At 49.1% G+C, this 19,835-nt stretch overlaps 2 protein-coding genes across 13 annotated transcripts in view; both read left to right on the forward strand.

The window, feature by feature from the left end:
* Positions 1–19,835, forward strand: part of LOC147009491 (uncharacterized) — a 97,829-nt gene that overhangs the window by 45,681 nt on the left and 32,313 nt on the right. For 5 of the 12 annotated variants that reach the window (XM_085861835.1, XM_085861834.1, XM_085861845.1 and 2 more), the window contains exons 3-4: positions 7,791–7,901; positions 8,470–8,550. The exons of 3 other annotated variants lie outside the window; for them this stretch is intronic. In XM_085861835.1, coding sequence (XP_085717961.1) covers positions 7,791–7,901; positions 8,470–8,550 — 192 coding nt within the window. Of the gene's footprint in view, positions 1–7,790; positions 7,902–8,469; positions 8,551–19,835 lie in introns of those variants that run through there. 4 more of the 12 variants (XM_085861837.1, XM_085861839.1, XM_085861842.1 and 1 more) reach the window with 2 other exon arrangements.
* The window catches only part of LOC147009492 (uncharacterized), a 170,951-nt gene that overhangs the window by 34,395 nt on the left and 116,721 nt on the right, over positions 1–19,835 (forward strand). The gene's annotated exons all lie outside the window — the stretch shown is intronic.

The following is a 19,835-nucleotide window of genomic DNA, read 5'->3' on the forward strand; positions in this document are numbered from 1 at the left end:
CAGCCACTACAGTGTGGCTTTAGCTTTGTGCTTTGGATCATTGTCCTGCTGAAATGTGAATCCCCGACCCAGTTTGATGCACACCTGATTCTGGCAGGTTTTAAACCAAGGATACTCCTATGCTTTGCACCATCCTTTGTCCCTTCTATCCTGACAAGCCTGCCAGTCCCTTCTGATGAAAAGCGACCCCATAACTTGATGCTGCCACCACCCTGCTTGATGGGAGGGATGGCGACGACTGGGTGTTGTGCAGTTTTAGGCTTGGGTCAGACATAATGCTTTGACTTTAAACCTAAAAGGTTCAATTTTTGTCTCGTCTGACCACAAAAGCTTTCTGCATGTGCCTGCAGTTTCATGAAGATGCTTTTCACAAAATCCATTCGAGCTTTTCGGTGCATCTTTTTGGGTGATAGCTTCTTTCTTGCCACCTGTCCATAGAAGCCATCTTTGTAAAGGGAACAGGATGTTGTTCATTGATGAACACTGACCCAAATCTCGGACATGGAACCTTGCAGATCTTTCAATCATTGCTGGATTTACAGTGACATCCCATACCAACTTTCTGCTTGCCTGTTGAGTTTGGATGGGTGACCTGATCTGGGTAGAGTCTGGGTTGTATGACACATTGTTCACTTCGTAATGATCGATTTCACTGTGCTCAAAGGGATAATAAGTGATTTTGAAATCTTCTTTTAACCCTCTCCTGAACGGTGCTTGTCCATCATTTTATGTCTGACCTCTTTAGAAAGTTCCTTGGTCTTCATGTTTACCTTGTTGGTTGACCATTTGAGTTGTACCTTAAAACTCCTTACATAAGTGAAGCCACTGATTACATGCAGGTGAAACCTATTACACTTATTTTATAACCTTTCAAACAAATAATTTGCCCGTGAAGTGATTTTTAGGTTAATTAGGCAAAGGGTTTGAATACTTATGCAACTGAGAATCATCTTTTTCATCTCTGTGAATCAAACTTCGTCACATTTTATCTGCATTTTATGGTTTTATCACCATGGAGTAGTTTGTGAAGATTGGATATCAAGTTTGATTTGACAGCGTCATGTAATAAGCTCAGGTGGCATCAGCTGTTTGATACAGGATATAAAGCTCGAGATGTATCCCAAAAGACGGTCCTGATGTCATGTGTGAAATTGAGGGCCTCCATCCATTGTTGGGAGAGCAGAAGCAGCATCAGCATGTTTATGGTGGAGTGACGGTCTTTATGTGGAGTTCCAACTGAGTTACTGTGTATTTTTAGCCATGGTTCCATCCTCCAGCACAATAAAATTCCCCTCTTTAGGGGAACTGCATGCACTGCAATGGCTGCAGTGTGAAATTCGTAAAATAATAACATCGTGGTGGATTATTTGCGCTTGTGCATTCACCTCTGCTCGGCGGAAAGAGCAGTTCTAATGTCGGCTGTTTGGGAGTCCGATTCTGTTTTTATTCATTTAGTTTTTTGTATAACTTGCTGATACTCGTATGACAGCTAACACACAATGCACAACAATTGGGGGCAGGAGACAAGAGCAGCAGGAGAGGGAAGGACAAAACAGTGGGGAACAGAGACATTAGGAGATCTGAGGAAGGGAGAGGGATGTGACGGGAACACGGGGTAAACAAGATGGACACGACAGGGAACTTTCATGAAGGAAAGCAGGGAATTTGAAGGAGGTAGGTTTGGGTGGATTATTGGGGGTAGAAACGATCATGGTTTTGGATGGGGGAAAATAAGAGGTGGTGGTGAACAGCTGTTTTGAAGACCTGGGGGGTAGAATGGGATTGAAGAGAGTGGGAGTTTATTCCAAAGGTGGGTGAAAAAGAGGAATGAATGAGTGAAGGTGAGCAGTGATTCGTGATTTTGGTAGTTTTACCAGAAGGGTGTTGCTGGCGGAACTTGAGCGCCCTGTGAAAATATGGGGACGACATATCTCAGACAGAGTAAGGGGGAGGGGAGGGGCAAGGCCGGAGCAGAGATGGTGAAAGACAGAAAGACCACTGACCTGTTTGGGGTAAGAGAGTGAGAGACACAAAGACTCAGCCTCATCGTGGGAGATACCAATGATCCTAAATTATTGGCCTCTGTTTCTTTATTAAGAATACCAGGGTGTACAATTGTTGAGCATTTGCAAAGTGAGAGAATCTGCAGCCTTGAGCGCCCTGCGGAAATATGGGGGGATGAGAGGGGGTGGACATATCGCCGACAGAGCGGGGTGGGGCGAGACCGGAAAGGACATGGTAGAAGACAGAAAGACCACCAAACTGCCTCTGGTGAGAGAGTGAGAGGCCCAAAGACTCAGCCTCACCGTGGGAGATACCAATGATCTTAAATGCCTTGGTTTCCACAGCATGAATCTAAGAAACGTGAGAGGCAGAGCACCAGCCCAGAGGGGAGAGCAGTACTCCATCAGGCTGTGGACGAAAGCTTTGCACGTGGTCAGGAGCTCAGGTGGGCCGAGGAAGGACTTTGCATGATGGAGGATGCACAGTTGACGACTTGCCTTGGAGGCCAGGTTGGAAATGTGGTTTTCTTATGAAAGAGCATGGCAGATCGTGAGGCCCAAAAGCTTGAATGAAAGGACTTCTTCAAAAGGATTCTTGAGAAAGTAGATTGGGGGGGGGGGGTTCCAAATGGTCCTTTCGAAGAGACATAGTGAGAGTGTGAGAATTGTTCCATTTTACATGTATTTTAAGCCCATTGACATCTATATGAGTTATTGTGATTTTGGGTGGTGGTCCCTCATCGAAAGTCGCACTAGACCCAAACCAAAGACAATGGAAATCTGACACCACCAATCTGGACAGTGAATATCGGTAATCAGCAGAGGCCAACAAGCCTAATGTGTTGAGTCAAGTTAGGTATGGGAGCATGCACCTGAGCAGCGCGTCGCTGCGTCCACTTTCCGCTGATACTCCAGGGGCCTCCATCTGGCCATCTCCCAGGCAGATGCCTAGCCCATCCCCATCTCCTTGAGATGCTGATCAATGTGCTGCAACCACGAAGCACGTGGTCGGCCCATTGGCCCCCTCCTTTTCATGAGGCTCTCTCGCTGAGAGAATCTTGTGAGCAGGGTCAGCATCAGGAAAATGAGCCACATGTTCATAGAGCCGCAGCTGACGCTTACGGACTATGCATGGAACAAATCTCATTTGAGTCTCTCTCAGTCACCACTCATTCAATACAAAGTCTGACCAGCGATAGCCAAGGATTCTCTGAAGAGACCTGGAACCAAAGCAATTAAGTCTCCGTCTCAGATACCTGGTCAGAGTGCACGTCTCACATCCATAGAGCAAGACTGGAAGCACCAAGGAACTGAAGACTCTCATCGTCCTGCACAGTTAGGCCTACGTCACATTTGCTCTACGGCGAGGATACGGCAGCCGTACGCCCTCCGAATTGACAGAAACGTGCGGCGGCCACAGAGTTTCTGCGGTGGCCCTACGCCGTTTGGCTATATTTTACAGGTTGTAAGGTCGCCGTGGAATTATAACGCGGAGTTATAACTTTTTTTCATTTCTATGTTTGCCGTAGCAATTCAACAAGCAGACAAAAAAACTGGAAAAAAAAAGAATAATAATTAACCCATTTGTTACCGTCTGTCTGGCCGCACGTTCACCTTAGGGCCCCCTGCGGTCGCCTTGCGACATCAAATCAAAGACCGTACGGCAACCCCACTTTTTCGGTCTCCACAATTTCTAAGACCTAAGGCCGAAGTCACATTTGCTCTACAGCGAGGATACGGCGGCCGTACACCCTCTGAATTGATAGAAACGTGCGGCGGCCACAGAGTTTCTGAGGTGGCCTCAGGGTGGCCCTACGCCGTATGGCTATACTTTACAGGCCGTAAGGTCGCTGTGGAATTATAACTCGGAGTTATAACTTTTTTCATTTCTACGTTCGCCGTTGCATTTCGACAAGCCGATTTTAAAAAAAAAAGTAAAAAATAAAAAAAAAATTAACCCATTCGTTACCGTCCGTCTGGCCGCACATTCGCCTTAGGGCCCCCTTGCGGGCACCTTGCGTCTACCTTGAAAATTCTATGGCCGCCACAGGAACGCCCTAAGGTCACCGTGCGACATCAAATCAAAGACCGTACGGCAACCCCACGTTTTCGGTCTCTACAATTTATAAATACGCCGTGCGGCTTCCCGAAAAATAAAAACATATGTGACTGCTACATTGTGTGACCGTGGAAATATTGCGGCCGCCCTATAATTGCTAGTGGCCGTAGATTTTGGAGACCCCACGGCAGCCGTGGCAAATGTGACCTCGGCCTTACCGACAGTGCCACACCCCATGATCCATTGAATCCATGACTCCCCAGGCCTGACCCAGATGTCTATTGACCTCTGGCTCAAAGCCGGGGGAGACATAAATATCACTGCCAAGGTAAATTAATCTCTGTGTGACATCAATATCCTCACCACAAACAGATACAGACAAGATTGCAGCATCCAAGATGTCAGTGAAAGCCTGGTTCTTCATTTTGACCCAGGAAACCTGTAATCCCAGCGGCTACGACTCCTCATTCAGCACCGCGAGGCCCCGCAAAAGGATCTTCAGAGTCTCTGCAAGGATGACTGTGAAATCAAGGTCAGAGATCTTGGCATTCCCAAAACGCACAGCAGCTTGATCTCTACGACATCCTCCTGAGAAACCAGTCCATACAAGCGCTGAAAAGTGTGGATGCCAATACACAGCCTTGACGAACTCCAGTAACAACTGGAAGTAAGTCGGAGATAGTACCATCACATCTCACAGCACTCTCAGTTCCAGAGTGGAGTTCAGACATCAGATTGATCAGTTTTGTTGGCACTCCACGAAAACTGAGAATCCTCCAGAGGGCATCCCGATTCACTGAATCAAACGCTTTGCAGAGATCAGCATCGGTTGCAAGCAGCACCTGCTGAAACTCTCGTCTGCATTCGGTGAGGACCCGAAGGGCAAGGATACAGTCAGTCGTTGACCTTTTTGGTGTAAAGCCTGACTGCTCTGGGTGCTCGTGCTCAAGCAGATGATGGCGAACCCGTTCAAGAATTATCCGAGCAAACACCCTGCCCGGCACTGAGAGCAGCGTCATCCCTCGGGAGTTGTTGCAGCCCTAGCGATCATCACCCTTCGCTTTCCAGGGAGGGACAACAAGGCCCCTCTTCTAGTCAGTTGGGATGATGCCTGTGTTCCAGGTAGAGCACAGAACTGCATGCAATGACACGAGTCCAGCATTTCCGCCAACCTTGAGAAGTTCAGCATGGATTCCATAGATCCCAGGAGCTTTACCCATTTCAACCGTTTCATTACAGCCTGTTTCCACAAATGAACGTGGATCACAGTTGATTGGAGGGTGAGTAATTGGGATGGTAACACCCCTCACATCCTACTCAACAGCCAGTGGATCAGCCTGGTAACTCTGCTCAAAGTAACTGGCCCAGCGGGCCTTCACTTTGGTCTCCTCTGTCAAGAGCCCTCCACCCTCTGCTCTAAATGCAGTACATCGTTGGATGGGCTTGGAGGATCACAATGCACAAATTCCCCTGTAAGCAGAACGAGAATCACTTGACCACAGGTGATTCTCTACTCCATCACAGATTCCTCGCACATAGGCCTCTTTGTCCACCCTTAGCACACGCACAGTTTTATGCCTCGACTCTCTGAACAGCTTGGCTCTGCAACTCTGGTCAGTGGTATCTAGTGTTCCTTGAGAGACAAAATTCTTCTTTGCACTCCGGTGAGTTCCAAGACATCCACCGGCAACATCAAGGATGGTGGTCTTGAAGGCACTCCACAACTCTTCAGGATTCCCCAAAGCAATCTGACCCCCCCAAAATCTCCACTCAGCCTGTCCGCGAACTCCTCTGCTGCCCTCTCATCCTTGAGCTTGCCGTCATCCAGCCTAGGCTGGACATCATCCACCCATCATTCTCCGGGAATAAAGCTGCAACGTCAGAGTTGCTACCACAAGCCTGTGGTCGGTATTGAAGAACTGAGCTCTCCCGTAGACCCTGCAGTTCTGGATCATCCTCCAGTGACCATCAACGAGCACATGGTCAATCTCCTTTCCCACACCATCATCGTTGGAATACCAAGTCCAGCAATGAGCCTATGGGTGCTGAAACCATGAACCAGCCACCCTAAGTCCATGGCTTCTTGCAATGTCAAGGAACTTAGTGCTATTCTGGTTCACAGTTCCAGACCCATGGGGACCAAAACACATCTCATAACCATCCCTATCAGTTCCATTTGATACAATGAAATCTCCCATGACGAGAAGAGTATCTCGCCTGGGGCACTGATCAACGACAGACTCGCGTGTGGTATAGAATGCGTCCTTCACGGTGAGATCACTCGCCTCAGTCGGAGCATATCCAGAGACCAGAGAAACGACACCCAAGAAGTGATGAATCCTTTTCAATGAGTCTCATAATACACTCGTTTACTGGTGTTACCTTAATTACCATTGGAATCAGCTTATTGGACACAGCTACAGCAACTCCTTGGGCATGGTAACCATCAAAGCGACCAGACCGATAGTCGGTGGAACTCCCCACCATGATCTCGCCACTATCCGGTCTCCGAACCTCAGAGAGTGCTGCAATACGGATGTTCAAACGCTTGAGCTCAGGTGATTATCCTCTCTTAGGGATAGGACGTTCCAGTAACCCATCCGAAGGGACTGCGTCACTAACCCAAGGAGACCGCCATCTGGTGGACGACACCTCAGCACCACCCCAGTACACACGACTGCAATCTAACCTGGGAAGGCTACCCCATGTTTTTCCTGTATGCAAATGTATACCATATAGTGCCACCTGGTACAATTTCCAAATATGGTAGGCCTGCTTGAAAACTTGAATGGCGGCCATATCATTTCGTCTCGGTGCCATGTTGGGTGGAGTCGAGCGACAGATGTGGGTGTGGTCCTGTGTTGGCTGTGCTGCTGATGCAATGCCCTGTGCTCGTGAGGGCAGGAATTTGGAATTTGCCCATGGTGCTGGCGATAGCTCACCACCTCTTCACGAAGGACAATGTAGGATCTTTAAGGTCCACCACTGAATGCTATCAGACGAGATTACCATTTAATGTCCATCCGAGGGATGGCACATTCACATTTAATGATTACCTTACCCATGAAACACTGGGATGACAGTTTATCGCTGGGTTGGGATTCAAACCCAGGCTATACAGCTTGTATGTGAATGTGTACCTCGAAGCCTGGGGTCCCAACCCAAAATTGGAAAAAACACACCTCCAAATCTTGATTTTTATTTTTTAATTTTTTTTAGGGGGGTTTTCATGTCGAAAGTGTTTTCTCTGACAATTTTTATCATAGGTACTGGCACCAAGTAGGTATCAGTATTACTTGGGTCATGAGGTGAATGTGATTTCAAATTTTGGATCGTGGATAAAAAATCTTAGGAACCATTGCTCTCGGATGGCCAAGAGCAGTCCATCCAAAATTTGGAATCTCATTCACCTCACGACCCAAATGGTACTGATACCTAATTGGTACAAGTACCTATCTCAGCCTGGGTGATGGTGAAATTCCCACTGAAGTTGTTGTTGGGTAAGAAGCATCTCATAACATTGAGGCAGTTTGTACAGAATGTTTTATGCTTTGACATTGTCATGCTTTGATTCTATGCAATTCCTCGAAATGTTTTATTTTCTCTCTTTAAGGAAGACCTGAAATCAATGATTTTAATGCAATATTTATTTTGCTATTTTAAGAGTATATAACCAGTTATGCATGTGACACAATACTGCCAGCATTTAATAAAAGTTACTTTTCCAGATTTATTTGTGAAAGTGGAAGTGAAAACTGAGCATGACATTGATGTCCACCTGGATCTACCAGAACCAAATGACTCTGAAGCTTCTTTCTTCGAGAGCCATCCCCATGAAGGTTTCTGTCAATGCCTATAGATTTTGTTTTGGACAGTTTGATGATGAATTCTGGTGTAAACGATAAAAACCCTACTTTTTGATTTGATTTCTTTAAGAAATAATCACGATTGTGGAACAATTTCTCAAACATCCATTTTCTCAAATTTTGTCATTAAGTGAAAGATTTGAACCAACAATCATGTACCTTGTGTCTTGTTATCCTCAATTTGTACTATCGTCAATTCGCATTTTTTGTGGGTGCAAAAACCATCTCCAACCAGCTGCATGCTTAAAACAGTTCTAAAACCATCTCCCAACAGCCACTCATAAACAATCTGCCACCAGTTGTGTGCATACAACAGTCATAAACATCTCCCACCAACTGTGCATAAACCCTCCCCCACCACCATCCCCCACAAATGATTGTCACATGACCCACCCCTCCTCAATCTACCCACAACCCCTGCATGGCTACTTATGTGCAGCGTTTCCTGGGTCTCATTCTTTATTTTCCTCCTGCTGCATTAACCTGTGATTCGTCATGCTCGTGGACTTTTTGCGCTCATTGTTCGATCATGGGTCCTTAGTGCAAGAGATGCATCTGCTCCCAAGAGGCAGAAAAAAGGTCATGAGCCAGAAAGTGGAGCTGCTTGACCGACTTTCAAGAGGTGAGAGTGCGGCCTCTGTGGGCAGCCATGATCGCGTGAAAAAGTCGGCCGTCCGTTGCATGAAAAAAACGAGAAGGCGATTCGTGAAACTGTTACGGCTAGGGCAGTACCCAGCACAAAAGTGATTACCCAGGTCAGGGACGTTCACATCAAAACGATGGAGAAGGCATTGAATGTGTGGTTGGATGACAATGCCCAGTAAAATGTGCCTTGAAGTGGACCTCTGATTCGTGAAAATGCAAAGCGCATGTTCGGTCATCTGGTTGGCACAGGTGGTGCTGCAGACAGTAGTGATTCGTGCACGAGTGCCTCCAGTCTCTTCCGAGCTAGCAGGGTCACAGGCAAGTGAAGTGAAGCTTCCACAATGTGAAGCTCACAGGCAAGTGTGCCTCAGCTGACCGTGAGGCAGCTAAAACTTTCCTGTCACTACTCACGCAACTCATCGAGAAGGGGTATGTAACAGAGCAGGTCTTCAATGCAGATGGGACAGGCCTGTTCTGGAAGAAAATGCACACGAGAACTTTAATCTTGAAGCGAGACTGGACAGCAGCGGAGTTCAAGGCTGCAAAAGCCCGGGTATCTCTTCTCTGCGCAACGCCAAAGGGCACTGCATGACGAAGCCAATAATGTTGTACCGTTCCTTAAACCTACATGTTATTCAGGGCAAAATGAAGCATATTCTGCATGTATTTTGGAGGGCCAACAGAAAGGTAGCCATCTTAATGGATTGAAACATTTTTGAAATTTTTTTGCCAAGCACACAGTGCCAAAAAAAAGCCCGAGAGTGTGTATTTTAGCTTTTCGCCAGTGATCACACTCAAACCCACTTTGATCCACATGGCGGCTAACATCGAAAAGCAGTTTATTTCGATCTCGGATTCCGAGACCGATTCCACCGTCATGAGCAACTCTGACGGTTCTCATTATGTTGATCCTGATCAGTGGGGTTTTGAAGAAACGATTGGAAACAAAATTTGTGATTAAAACGCTTTCAGGGGAATTGTGAAGCCATATGGTTTTTTGCTTGTTTGTTTGCTTTTGTTCTACCTTGTCGAGGCTCAAATGAGAGCATGAGACAAGAGGGGTGGAGTGTCATCCCAGTGTTTCATGGGTAAGGTAATCATTAAATGTGGGAAGGACAAAACAGTGGGGAACAGAGACATTAGGAGATCTGTGGAAGGGAGAGGGGTGGGGTGGGGATCATGTGTTACACAAGATGGACACTACAGGGACTTTCAGGAAGGAAAGCAGGGAATTTGAATGAGGTGGGCTTGGGGTGGATTAACGGCGGTAGAAAAGATCGAGGATTTGGATGGGGGATGATAAGAGGTGCTGGTGAACAGCTGTTTTGAAGGCCTGGAGGTAAGAATGGGATTGAACAGAGTGAGGGAATTTTTTCCAAAGGTGGGGAAAAAGAGGAATGAAAGAGTGAAGGTGAGCAGTGATTCATGATTTTGGTAGTTTTTCCAGAAGGGGGTTGTTGGCGGAGCTTGAGCACCCTGCAGAAATATGGTGGGGACAAATCGCAGACAGAGCAGGGGGGTGAGACCGGAGAAGAGACGGTAGAAGACAGAAAGTCCACCGACCTGCCTGCGGTGTGACAGTGAGAGGCCCAAAGGCTCGACCTCATCGCGGGAGAAACCAATGATCCAAAAAGCCTTAGTTTCCACAGCGTGAAGCCGAGAAAGGTGGGAGGCAGGAGCACCAGCCCAGAGGGTAGAGCAGTACTCCATCAGGCTGCGGACGAAAGCTTTGTATGTGGTCAGGAGCTCAGGTGGGCCGAGGAAGGACTTTGCTTGATGGAGGATTCCCAGTCGGCGACTGGCTTTGAAAGTGAGGTTGGAAATGTGCCAAGATAAAATCATGAGGGAGTTTTGGTTTCATTCAAAGATTGCGACAATGGAGATTTGAGTGAAGATGAAAGCACTGGTCGCATGTTCACTACAGATTGGTTGATTTTGTTTTCCCGTTCAATTGACGGTTTATCAAGGATTTTGTATTCATTGATTATATTGTTACGGTTGTGGATATTCACAGAACACCATTCAGGTTTTCCAGGGATCAGTTATGTCGATAAGTGTGTGTTCAGATTAGATTTCCCCACCGATGTCTAAAGGGATATATTCGTGTTACCGGGCTGTGATCTTTGAGGTAGTATTATTCTTTTGCTGTCTTTATTTTGGAACAACCGCATCTCAACAACCACAACCGCATCTCAACAGCCACGACAGCTCCTCACCATCTCCTCAACAACATCTCCACAAACGAACAACATCGCCTCACCTTCATCTCCATTGCGCCACTATCTTTTCGCCAACCACAGCGAATCACAACGAACAGCATCTCCGCGACAGACGCGGGGACTCCTCGTTGGGGCGGGAGCCGATTATTTCCACAATGTCCGCGTGGTAAGGATGATCTCTACCACGTCCGCTCTCTCCGCGATTGGCGACGAGATCGGATCAAAATGCCAAAAGGGGTGGAGCCAACGGGGGGGGGGGTGAAAGGTTGAGGGTGGAAGATCAAACTTACCCCCCGGACCCTATAAAAAGGCGCGCTGGAACGCCAAGCAAGCAGTCTGTCTGGAGTCGGGGTGGAGAGCGCCAAGGTTCGAGTTCAGTGGAGGGCAGTCGGGGTCATTGGAGCGCAGCCAAGCCTGGAGCGCAGCCAAGCCTGCAGTACCGTGCCGAACCGTGGGTTGGTGGTGACTGCCAGAGAGAAGTCGCCAGCCAGCGACAGAACGGTCCGAGCAAACGCCGAGGAATGGGCGGGCTCGTAAAGGAGCATCAACTCTTGAAAGAGCAAAGGCCCGTTCGTTCCTCTGAGGCGTTGTCGGATAGGCCCGATCGACCAGGCCGCACGGCAAGGCCCGGACCAACTGAGTCGCCATTACACCAACTACCGTGTTGACGGAACATCGAGGGCCGCCCAGCGAGTCACCACGAGGGTGGCAGGTAACCAGCCCGGTCTCACGGAGCTCCTTCGGTCTCCACAGCTCCGCCAACATTAAAGGCCTACGGGCCCTGTTCTTACCCTTTCCTTTCCTGGGGTTTTCTTTGTATGGAAGTTGTGGCGCCGTGTCCGCTAAGTAGAATTGTGGTTAAGTGATTGTGTATATAATAAATAGATACGGCTGCAGGTGTTTGGTTTGCTCGTGTCTTGTCCCTACCCCCATTTGTTGCATTCATTGCATTACATACGTGCTTGTATATCTGCATTGCTTCATTGACTGCATACGTGACAAATAAATGTCATTGTTTGAATGTTCACCTGCTCGTTGCGTCCTCTTCCTCCATTGAGCTGCTGTAATTGCGTTCGGAATAAATAGCTGGCTTTTAATAGCCGATAAAATAATCGGATCCGACGGGGCTTGGCGATATAAAACCGCTCGGCAAATCGCAAACAGAACGAGCTGCTTAAGAACGGCTCGTTTTCGTGCAGGCTCCATTGAGGTGTAAATCCCCGGCATTTCTGTCTGCGCGCATACTTAGGTAAACCGACAATTCGGCGATGGGACCCTGTCGTGCGTGGACAGAAGAGTTGGCTGATTTACGGTGTGGTTAAAAACACACCTGTTGCTGGATTTCGGCGTTGATCCGAAAGCTGCGACTAGGATTGCCCATCCGGTGGGCGCACGGCTGCGATTTGTTAAAAGCGGTCGTCCGCACGCCAGCGTGGTGGAGATCCACAACACTGTTGTCAAGGAGTGGGATTCAAATCCCTCCTCCAAACCAAATTAACGGGAATCGGATCAAGGGTGTGTAGAGCAACCCTCGATTTCCATCAAATTCCGAGCGTGGAAATTTTTTATATCCGATACGCAAAATGGCAGCTCAAGGCGAGCAGGGGCAGGGAGGAATATGCTTTAATGTAGAATCCATGGCCCGGGACGGTTCTTTTTATTATAACCCAGCCACTAATTGTAGTCAGTGGGGGTGCTCACCCTCATATCCTGAGCATGAACTTTGCTGGCAAACAAACTCAAAGTTGCAAAATAGCAGCACGGCCGCACCTCAGTGCAACGCGGAGCGGGTTGCTATTAATAGCACAACGAACGCACGACACTGGGCGGGGGCTCCCACCCACCGATTCAAACCACGTGGGCGAGGCAGGCGAACATTGGCAAGCTTCAGGCACAACTGGAAGAGGAAAAACGGAAACACAATTTGGAATTGAAACAACTGAAGGAAGAGGTAAGATCAGGCAATCGGATAAGAGAAATCCGAAAACAGACGATAGAAAACAGAGAAATATGTGGAACAACTAAAGGAATACAGAAAGAGAACGGAGAATGAAACGTGAAGGAACCACACTGTGCAGATCGAACAGTTAGAAGCCAAGGCCAGATTAAAGGAAAAGGCAAGGTTGGAGTACGAGGAGATGGTGAAAGAACAACAAATGAAACAGGAAAGAGAGATCAACCAATTGAAAGAAACTATGAGATTGGAGAATGAAGAACATGAGAGACGGTGGGGTAGAAAACAAAAACAATATGAATTTGAAATTAACCAACTCAAGGAGAGAGCAAATTTAGAGTCCACGGAGATGGAAAAGCTCCGGAAAGATAACGAACAACTCAAAAAGCTCGGAGAGGAAAAACGACTCAAATGGAGCCAGGAAGAAGAACAGCACAATAATAGGGGATGTGTGACATCACCACAGGGAGGAACGTTAGTGGTGCGGGACTTTATTGACATCGCTCGTCGGATGAAACAACAATTAGGGCAAACCCTGATAAAGGAGACACAAATAAAAATGGAGACTGCAGAAATAATAATGGAGACGAAGGAAACAAAAGAGGTGACAAACGCAAATAGTCACGGAAACAGACACGAGAGCTGGAGGGTGAATTGGATGAAACTAAAGACGAACACACACACACATGGAGTTAGTGAGGGACAATGAGGGTGAGCTGGCGGAATGTGTTGTGACCCGGTGCAAGCAGCAGGATAGCCTTCTTCAGGAAAGGAGGGAGACGCTATGCCCCCTTTGAAGCGGATCGCGACCAGGTGAGTCTGGTCGAGCTTTGTGAGTTAGAGGGGGCGAGTGCTGTGGACCGGTACACATGGAGCTTGGGGGGTATGGAGGGCCCGCGCTACCCTTTGTGGGTAGCTCGCGCTACCCCTTGTGGTAGCGCGAGTTCTCAGCGTGGTTGTTCCGGTGTGTGTGATTACGAGTGTGGTGAAATGCGTGAGTGAAACTGCATGTGTGAGAGCGCGGTATGATAGGGAGATGACGGTCGGTATGCGGGAACATGCAACCGCATGTCCGAGTGAGAGTGTCATGACGAGGTGTGTAAGCGTCATGGCACGCGAGAGTGCATCCGTGGAATGGCGCCAAAGATGGTGCCAGACGAGGGACAAGGGCCGAGTAGCGGCCGTAGCTGTTTTGGGGACTGTGCCGGATTCGCACGGCAGCACGCGCGGTGTCCGTGCTGTGCTTCGCACGAGGCCGCCACGTGCGCCCCTGCACAAGTGAAATCCGGTCCAGAAACGCACGCGGTGGATGTTAGCCGATCCCGCGGACGGACAGAGGAAGGCTGGGATTGTGACTTTGGAACGAACGGGTTCTCCAGGCGAGCGTGTGTGTAAAGCTCCATGGGCAGAGCACATGTGCTCGCGTGAGGAACCCCTCGAAACACGAGGCTTGCTTGGGATGCGCAGGGTGACGTCGTGGCTGCATGGTTGTAATCCGGCAGAAGAAAAATTCCTGCCGGAAGTTACTGTCCGAGAAGGGACAAGGTGCGCGAAGCGCGAACAGCTGCCATGATGTCACGGGGAAAGAGCGCAGTTTGCGAGTTGCCATGCTGGTGCGCGCAAGGAAAAAAAAAAAGAAAAGCAAGCCTTGCCACTTCGGGTGAACAGGATTCCTGGGCAAAAGGTGGAAAACCCCCTTGCTTGGTCACAGGAACAGAACTAGTTAGGGCGATGGGTAAGCTTAGTCGGACCGGCTTCATGGGGCAAGGACAAGTCCTCATGGGGCCTGTGGAATGGTAAGTTAGTGGGAACGTCAGTTTAGATTTAGAGAATGGGGAAATGATATTTGGAAGACATGGACAGACTTTGGATGTGTAGTGGGGACGTAGCTTAGCTACGTAGAGTTAAAAGGATGTGCTATATTGTAAGGGATGACGTGGGAGCACGAGGTAGTTGAGGGATTTAGTAAGAAGAATTGCAGAGTTCAGCGTTGAAGAGTGGAAAGGAAACATGTTGAGTGAGTGAGGGCCAGCGGGCCTGAGTGTATGGAGGGAATGTGGTATGCATGGTGCGATGAATGATTGGGGGGAGGAGTGATTCCCACCCAAGGGACCCCGGGGTCAGAGTAATGTGAGTTAGTGGGTTCATCAAATTGACAAAATGGAGGTCGTTTTGCTGTTGGTGCGAATGCAGGCTCGAACCCCATTTGGAGGGGTGCAGGAGTCCTGTTGACGGCTGGGAGCGTGGCTGCGAACGGTGAGTGGGCACCCTGGGCACCGAGCAAGTCGGCCGCGGTAGGCCAAGGGCCCAAGAGTATCCGGGATAGCATAGTGGGCATGGTTGGGCCCACATGATGCGGGGCCCGTGGCACCAATAGCCACGTGGGCAGTGTCGTGGGCACGGGCACCCGGGGAAAGGGGCCCGTGGGGCCAGTCTGCCACAAGAGCATCGAGGGGGAGTACCCAGGGAGGGGCACTCCCCAGGTTTTAGAGAGCTGGTAGGCTCGGATACAGTTGCAGGGCCCGGAGGTGCCATAGTTGGAGAATCGGCAGAGGGTAGTTCCTGCCAAGGGAGCCACGCGTCCCAGCCATGAAACCGTGCGAGGGCATGGACGAAAATTTGAGGGCATGGCCCAAATTTGTCACGGCACCAACACTGGCGATGGGAATCTTGGTTGGTCGAACCAATAGTTTAAGCGACAGGCGCTTTTGGAAAGCCCCGTGGTAATTAAAGTTGTAATAAATGTTAGGGTAGATAGGGAAGTGTACCTCTCCGCACCATCCATTCCTTCGCTCTCGTTGTGGGCCGCTGGACCCACCGTGGTAAGGAGATCGCTGAGATATGAGGAGGCCATTCTGAGGCTTCATTGGGCCTCAAGACAGGATGCTCGTCTCTCCCTATTCCCCTCCAGGAAGGGAACGTAGGGGTTGGGAGTAGGCTAGGTAACACGATAGGTGAGCCGGACAGACGATAAAGGGGGTTAGGGAGATGAATTGTAAAAGGAAAGGAAAAAAAATAAAAAAAAATAAGATGGGGCTAAATTTGATTTTTTGCAAATTAAGGGAGTGAGTATGGACAGAAACAGGCAAAGGCGTTAGGTTGGGAGGGAGACAGTAGGGTAGGTCCGAGGCCAGCTTCACCTGCCGGCCTGTGTTTTGCTACAGCGGCCTGTGCCGGCCTTGCCTTGCCATGCCTTGTCTGCCTGCCTCTGCCTTGACCCCATGCCTGCTAGCACTTCCTTGCATTTGCCCCATTCCATCCATTACCATGTGCGCCAGGATCATCGCGCAAGTTGCGGGGACTGCCCTGCAGGCAATCCCACCGACCATTGTTTGCTTGCGTCGGTGCCCATTTGGTGTTCTGCAGGGACTGCCCTGCAGGCAGCCGCACACGGGGACTGCATTGGTGCAGCCCATGCACCGTTTTGTATTCACTGCGCTCATTTCAAGGGGGAGGCCGAGGACTGCATTGGGCAGCTGGCCACATTCCCTGTTCATACCTGCATTTGTTTCATGAGCCAGAGACTGCATTTGGGCAGCCTGGCTCCCTGCTTTAAAAATGGCCTGTGGGATGGCATATGGCATGCCGGGTTGGGGTGAGTTGCCTCCAGCAGCTGAAGACATGAAGAGGTGTTTTGACAGACAACGGGGCCTTTTGAACAGGCCCCGAAGACATCCGACCTTCAGCTGCAGAGCGCTCACCCTCAAAATACTGACTGACTTTGCCATGCCCTTTTTCCCACAGAGTCTATCAGTCCTGGGCCATGGTTTAGTGTAAAATTTGTAAGTTATGGTAAATTGCACATGAGTTTGCTCCCCCTGCATGCTTGTCGTAGCGCCGGCAATTTTAGTTAAGTCGTCTGTACGAGTGAGTTTGTCTAGTTAGTTACTCAGCCCGTAGGTTATTTACTTTTGGGACATGGATACACCAAATGTCACACTCAGGGATCCAAAGGTAAATCGTACTAGGGGAAAACTTACATGAAGGCACACAAAAATTTGACGACTCGGGACGAGTCTGTAAAAAGGGGAGGGCGTAGTTTTACGGTTGTGCAAATTCACAGATCACCATTCAGGTTCCCCAAAGATCAGTTATGTCGATAAGTGTGTGTCCAGATATATTTCCCCACCGATGTCTAACGGGAATTATTCCTGAGCCGGGCTGTGCATCTTTGAGGTAGTATTATTCTTTTGCTGTCTTTATGTTGGCAAACAAACATCTCCTCACCACCGTCGCCACAACCAACAACATCTCCTCACCACCATCGCCACAACCAATAACATCTCCTCACCACCGTCGCCACAACCAACAACATCTCCTCACCACCGTCACCACAACCAACAACATCTCCTCACCACCGTCGCCACAACCAACAACATCTCCTCACCACTGTCGCCACAACCAACAACATCTCCTCACCACCGTCGCCACAACCAACATCTCCTCACCACCGTCGCCACAACCAACAACATCTCCTCACCACCGTCGCCACAACCAACAACATCTCCTCACCACCGTCGCCACAACCAACAACATCTCCTCACCACCGTCGCCACAACCAACAACATCTCCTCACCACCGTCGCCACAACCAACAACATCTCCTCACCACTGTCGCCACAACCAACAACATCTCCCCACCACCGTCGCCACAACCAACAACATCTCCTCACCACCGTCGCCACAACCAACAACATCTCCTCACCACCGTCGCCACAACCAACAACATCTCCTCACCACCGTCGCCACAACCAACATCTCCTCACCACCGTCGCCACAACCAACAACATCTCCTCACCACCGTCACCACAACCAACAACATCTCCTCACCACCGTCACCACAACCAACAACATCTCCTCACCTTCATCTCCACAAACGCCGCCATCGTTTTGCTGGCAACGGCATTCCACGGACGAGCAGCATCTCCGCCGACAGACGCGAGGACTTCCTTGTTGGGGCGAGAGCCGGTGATTTCAACCACGTCCGCTCTCTCTGCATTTGCCGGCCAGATCGGATCAAAATGCCAAAAGGGGCAGAGCCAGCGGGGAGCGAGAGGTCGAAGGTGAAAGACCAAACGCACCCCCGTACCCCATAAAAGGGCGCGCTGGAACGCCAAGCCGGCAGTCTGTCGGGGTTCGGAGTCGAGTGCAGTGGAGCTTGGAGTCCGGTGGAGAGCGCCATGCTTCGAGTCTAGTGGAGGGCTGTTGGTCGGTGGAGGCAGCCAGAGAGAAGTCGTCAGCTGGCCCCGAGACGGTCCGAGCAACGCTGAGGAGCGGGCGGGCTCTTAAAAGAGCATCAACTCTTAAAAGAGCAAGGCCCGTTCGTTCCTCTGAGGCGTCATCGGATAGGCCCAATCGACCAGGCCGCACGGCAAGGCCCGGACCAACCGAGTCGCCATCACACCAGCTGCTGTGTTGATGGCGAGACATCGAGGGTCGTCCAGCGAGTCACCACGAGGGTGGCAGGTAACCTGCGCGGTCTCGCGGAGCTCCTGCGGTCTTCAGGGCTCCGCGGAACATTAAAGGCCACCGGCCCTGTTCTCTACCCTTTCCTTTCCTGGGGTTTTCTTTGCATGAAAGTTGTGGCGCCTTGTCCTTAAGTAGAACTGACTAAGTGATTGTGTACATAATAGATAGACAAACGGCTGTAGGGTCTTTTTGCTCGTGTCCTGTCCCTTACCCCCATTGCTTCATTGCTTGCATACATGTGTGAATAAATGGCATGGTTTGAATATTCACCTGCTCGTTGCATCCCTTCCTCCATTGAGCTGCTGTAATTGCGTTCGGAATAAATAGCTGGTTGTTAATACCGATAAGCTAATCGGGTCCAATGGGGCTTGGCGATAATACACCACTCGGCAAATCGTAAATGGAGCGAGCTGCTTAAGCGGCTCGTTTCCAAAGAGTCCCGTTGAGGTACAATCTCTCAGTAGTCTGCCCCGCGCGAATAATTAGGTAAATCGACTATTCGGCGATCGGACCCTGTAGCGCGGGTAGAGTATTGACAAGGTTGTGGTGTGATTAAAAGCACACCCGTAGCTGGATTTTGGCGTTGATCCGAAAGCTGCGACGAGGATTGCCACAGTCGGTGGGTGTGTGCGGCCACGAGTTAGCTAAAACCGGTCGCCCGCACGCCGGGGTGGCGGAAATCAATAACAATATATATATATATATATATATATATATATATATATATATATATATATATATATATATATATATATATATATATATATATATATATACAGTGGGGAGAACAAGTATTTGATACACTGCCGATTTTGCAGGTTTTCCCACTTACAAAGCACGTATAGGTCTGTAATTTTTATCATCGGTACAATTCAACTGTGAAAGACAGAATCGAAAAGAAAAATCCTGAAAATCACATTGTATGATTTTTAAATAATTAATTTGCATTTTATTGCATGAAATAAGTATTTGATCACCTACCAACCAGGAAGAATTCCGGCTCTCACAGATTTGTTAGTTTTGTCTTTAAGAAGCCCTCCCATTCTCCACTCATTACCTGTATTAACTGCACCTGTTTGAACTCGTTATCTGCATAAAAGACAGCTGTCCACACTCAATCAATCAGACTCCAACCTCTCCACAATGGGCAAGACCAGAGAGTTGTCTAAGGACATCAGGGACAAAATTGTAGACTTGCACAAGGCTGGGATGGGCGACAGGACAATAGGCAAGCAGCTTGGTGAGAATGCAACAACTGTTGGCGCAATTGTTAGAAAATGGAAGTTCAAGATAACAGTCAATCTCCCTCGGTCTGGGGCTCCATGCAAGATTTCACCTCGTGGAGCCTCAATGATCATGAGAAAGGTGAGGGATCAGCCCAGAACTACATAGCAGGACCTGGTCAATGACCTGAAGAGAGCTGGGACCACAGTATCAAAGAAAACCATAAGTAACACACTACGCCGTCATGGATTAAAATCCTGCAGCGCACGCAAGGTCCCTCTGCTCAAGCCAGCGCATGTCCAGGCCCGTCTGAAGTTTGCCAATGACCATCTGGATGATCCAGAGGAGGAATGGGAGAAGGTCATGTGGTCTGATGAGACCAAAATAGAGCTTTTTG

The sequence above is a fragment of the Eptatretus burgeri genome, chromosome 17, assembly GCF_056783735.1.
Source record: "Eptatretus burgeri isolate ZD-2024b chromosome 17, Ebu_testis_v1, whole genome shotgun sequence".
Taxonomy (NCBI): Eukaryota; Metazoa; Chordata; class Myxini; order Myxiniformes; family Myxinidae; genus Eptatretus; species Eptatretus burgeri.